Source organism: Setaria italica, chromosome IX (genome assembly GCF_000263155.2).
Source record: "Setaria italica strain Yugu1 chromosome IX, Setaria_italica_v2.0, whole genome shotgun sequence".
NCBI lineage: Eukaryota > Viridiplantae > Streptophyta > Magnoliopsida > Poales > Poaceae > Setaria > Setaria italica.
The window spans coordinates 32,388,932-32,393,014 of NC_028458.1; the positions used below are offsets into that span (position 1 = coordinate 32,388,932).

General features: G+C 48.1%; 1 protein-coding gene across 1 annotated transcript; it reads left to right on the top strand.

The window, feature by feature from the left end:
- Positions 1–1,011: 1,011 nt before the first annotated feature.
- LOC101771470 lies at positions 1,012–2,700 on the top strand (the record flags this gene model as incomplete). The annotated part of the gene is made up of 2 exons (XM_022829725.1): positions 1,012–2,101; positions 2,291–2,700. Coding segments are annotated over 2 exons (1,098 nt in total), but the record flags the coding sequence as incomplete, so codon positions are not given.
- Between the last annotated feature and the right edge of the window lie 1,383 nt (positions 2,701–4,083).

Sequence of the window (4,083 nt, forward strand, 5' to 3'; positions counted from 1 at the left end):
TTAGAAGTAACCTAAAGTAGGTTTTCATTCAAATAAAATAAAGGTTTGTATTAAAGTTCACATTTTGATATACATTTTTCAGTCAAACGAGCAAAACCTCCGGCTAAAACTCACTTGACCAAACTGAACAATAAAAAAGAAAAATACTCTATCGTAAGGTACGGTGTAGTGGTTGTTGCTTTGAAGGCACCCACACTTCATCTCTCCCCGGCCCACTAGCATTCGACATGAAAAGTATCGGGTAGCAGACTTAGCAAGTATGGTGCTAGTTATGGTGGACCCATGAGAAAAATAGACCAACGCACACTAAACGTAGTTATCAAGTGAAGCTTACATTTCTTAGTTTGCGAGGACACTACAATTGATATGTGAGAGGCACCTTGGTAAAGTAGAATACTAGTCAACTATAACTATTCGCGAACTTAGGCCCCGCACCAGTGCTCCCAGACATGTAAGGGCTTCCATTAGAGTAGATTTTCAAACAAATAAGGACTTCAGTTAAGTAGTTAACTTTCAAACTTTTGACAAATATATATACATAATTTCTTCATTTAATCAGTTAAACCTGTAGCTACAACTCAGTTGAACAAGTTAAAATGTTGCTTTAGTTTTGTCCTAAGCCAAAAATATCTAATCTTGACTAAATTGTATAAAAAATGCTAACATCAACAATACCAAATAAATGCAACATCTAGACATATTCCATAAACTATTTTGATATTATACATAACATATGTTAGTGTATTTTTTTTTCAAAATTTTTATTAAATTTAGAGAGGTTGGAGCTGGACTTTGAACCAACAAAAACTTTCAACACATAGATAAAAAATTGAAAAAAAGTGCTGGCCCACAAGCCAGGCACACGCCAACAACCACTCCAAAAACCCAACGCAGTGAGCCAGTGACACTCGTGAAGTGTAGTGTAGGGGTTGCTGACTTGCTGCTACGGACGCACTCACGCACCGACCAAACCAAAATCCCCATCCGGCAGCGCGATGGGAGGCATGATCTCCAGGCTGCGGCCACGCGCCGCCGCCGCCGCTGCCGCTGGACGACGACGACCTCCTCTCCGAGATCCTGCTCCGCCTCCCGCCGCACCCGACCTGCCTTCTCCGCGCTTCCCTCGTCTGCGCGCGCTGGCGCCGCCTGCTCCGCGACCCGGGCTTCCACCGCCGCTCCCGCGCATTCCACCGAACACCACCCGTGCTCGGCCTCTTCCGCACCTTCCATCGCGGTGCTCGCTTCGTCCCCGTCGGCGAGGCCCCGGACCGCGTCCCCGCCGCGGGTTTCGCGCTCCCCGACCCCGCCAGTTGGGTCCTCCTCGGCTGCCGCCACGGCCGCGCGCTCCTCCGCAGTCGACCTGGCTGGCTCCAGCTCCTCGTCTGGGAACCCATCACCGGTCACCGCCGCTGCGTCCGCCTCAGCCGGCTCGGGGGCCACGTCAAGGCATGTAGTGCCACCGTTCTTGGCGACCCAGTGAGCCTGGCCCGCCGCGAGGGCTCCTTCCGCGTGGCCTTCGTCTTCACCGGCAACGGCCGCGCGTCCGCCTGCGTCTACTCGTCGGAGACTGGCACCTGGGGCCGGCTGATCACGGCGGAGGCGCCTTGCGGCGACGTTTGTATGAAGCCAAGCGCGCTGGTCGGGGACGCAGTGTACTGGTTGCTTGACGAGGGAGGCATCCTCGAGCTCCATCTGGGTAAGGAGAGGTTGGCCCCGATGGAGACGCCGACGCACGCGCAGAGCCTTTACCTGTCGAACATCCAGCTCATGGAGGCCGAGGCCGGCGTGCTGGGCTTCGCTGGCGTGAAGATGTACAGCCTGCATCTGTGGGCGAGGGAGGCCGACCGTGATGGCACTGCGAATTGGGTGTTGCGCACTGCAATTAATCTCGGCCCGTTCGCTCCGCCACCATGTGTGATTCCTCGGATCATGCTGGTGCCGCCTATCAAGATACTTGGGGTTGATGAGGGTGGCAATTTCGCATTTCTAAGGACTATCTTCGGAATCTTTATGCTCTCCCTCGATGGCGTGCTGCTTAAGAAGGTGTCTGATGCCGAAATCATGGAGCTTGTTCATCCCTACTCAAGCTTTTATGTCGCAGGTATGAACGATTAACATCTATTTACTTTTCCCTTGAAGCATAATTTGTCTCTAAATGGGTATATGCACTGCACAATATTTGCCATGGAGAATTTAAGCACACATCAACAAGAAACGGATGACACCGAGATATGTGTTACTGTACAAAATGGCAAACCTTGCCTGATATTTGCATTCGCATCTGTCATAGAAGAATAAGGTCAGCATTAGGTGATGGTGTCAGGACTCTGTATGCAGCAAGCTCTGAATGTGCCATTCAGATAACGTTTCAGGCGTCCAAGTGAAGTCGGCAGCTGAAGTGGTCATTTCGCCGGGATTTTTTTGAAGTGTCGATGGCGCATCGGACGGCTCTTATTGTTTCTGTAATAGCTGTAACTTTTCACCTGGTTAACAGACCGGTAATAGTAACTCTGTATCGTTACTTTTGCTTTGCTGTCGGATGGCTTATAATAGCAGGACACCTTCCTTGGGAGAGGATATGCTGGTGAATCTATCTTAGTTGAACCCTAGTTTAGCAGTAGTAGAACTCTCTTGGCGCCGCCATGGCATCTTGTACTGAACCCTGAATTCTCAAGTACTACTGCTGCACTCTGAATCTTCTTTCGTTTGTTGTCTGAAACTCGTTTTTCCTCTACTTGGGGTCCTTGTTGCTGTCGGATTTCTTCCGTTCCTGTCAATTGGTATCCAGAGCTAGGGGTCCTTGGCGAGATTTGTTCGCGTCCACAGCCAAAGCTCCGGAATTAGTCCGATTGGCGCGGTGGATTGGTGGTTTCGGCTCACCCGTGCAAAATCCCACCCTTCCCACCCAATTCCGTGAGCTACTTCCTATTTTTCCCCAAATTTTCAGTGGATTGGTGAAAGTGAGGGTTGCAGGACGTGTTCCTGTGTAAAATTCCAAAAGCTTTCACTGATTTACTCGAGGAGGTGACGGAGGTGAGTTGTTCTGTGACAAGGGTTGTAAGGCTGTGTCCTTGTGTAAAATTCCGGCGTCACATCCACAACTCAGGCGGCGGTAGATTACTTTGGAAGTCTTTCTGGGGCGAGCCTGGCTCAAACCGAACTTCTAAAGCCAAAGAAGATGGTGACTAAGGAATCTAATGCTACTTCCAGCTATGCTTCAGCTGAGGAGATGGAGAAAATTAGGTCTGCTTTGGATGCTTTTATAGCGAAGCAAGAAGACCAAAATAGAGTGTTGGAGTCATCATTGGACAAAATTCTCTCAAGCCTAAACAACCTTACTACTTCTGCAGCTTCTGAAGATAAGGGATCAGCTTCCAAAGGGCCTCATCAGTACACCGATACTCCACCTCCTGAAATTCCAGTGCAGGTTCATCAAAGAGATCTCTCCCCTTGGTCTGTGAAGGTCCCAGCTGCTATAGAAGAAGATTGCCCTTGGATAGCACATGAGCTTGAAAAATTCTATGCTAAAGCTAATACCAATTCTGGTCCAGATCAAACTCAATTAGCTTATGAGGCATTTTTGGCAAAGCAACAAGCTAACCAATATCATCACCTCAACCAACATGTAATTCATCCAAATCCCACAATGGCCCAACAACCATATCACAACAACTTGGACTTTCATCAACAATTGCACCACCAGCAGAAACTGATAGCTAAAGGGCCAAAATTATCATTTCCTGCATTTGATGGTTCAGATCCTGATGGTTGGATTAGGAAAGCTGAGAAATATTTTGAATTGGTTGGAGTTCTAAATGAAAGCAGAGTTCAAATTGCAGTAATGTATATTGTGGGGAAAGCTGAGTTCTGGTGGAGAAGCACTGGTGGTAATGCCTCTACTGTCCCTTGGCACCAATTCTGTAAAATGATAGGTGATAGATTCAATGAGGAATCTCTTTATGAGGTCATTGCCAGATTCCATGGCCTTAAGCAAAATGGACATGTCCAAGAGTACATCACAAAATTTGAAGAGTTAATGGGTTTAGTCAAAAGAGATAATCCATCTTTGCATGATTCCTATTT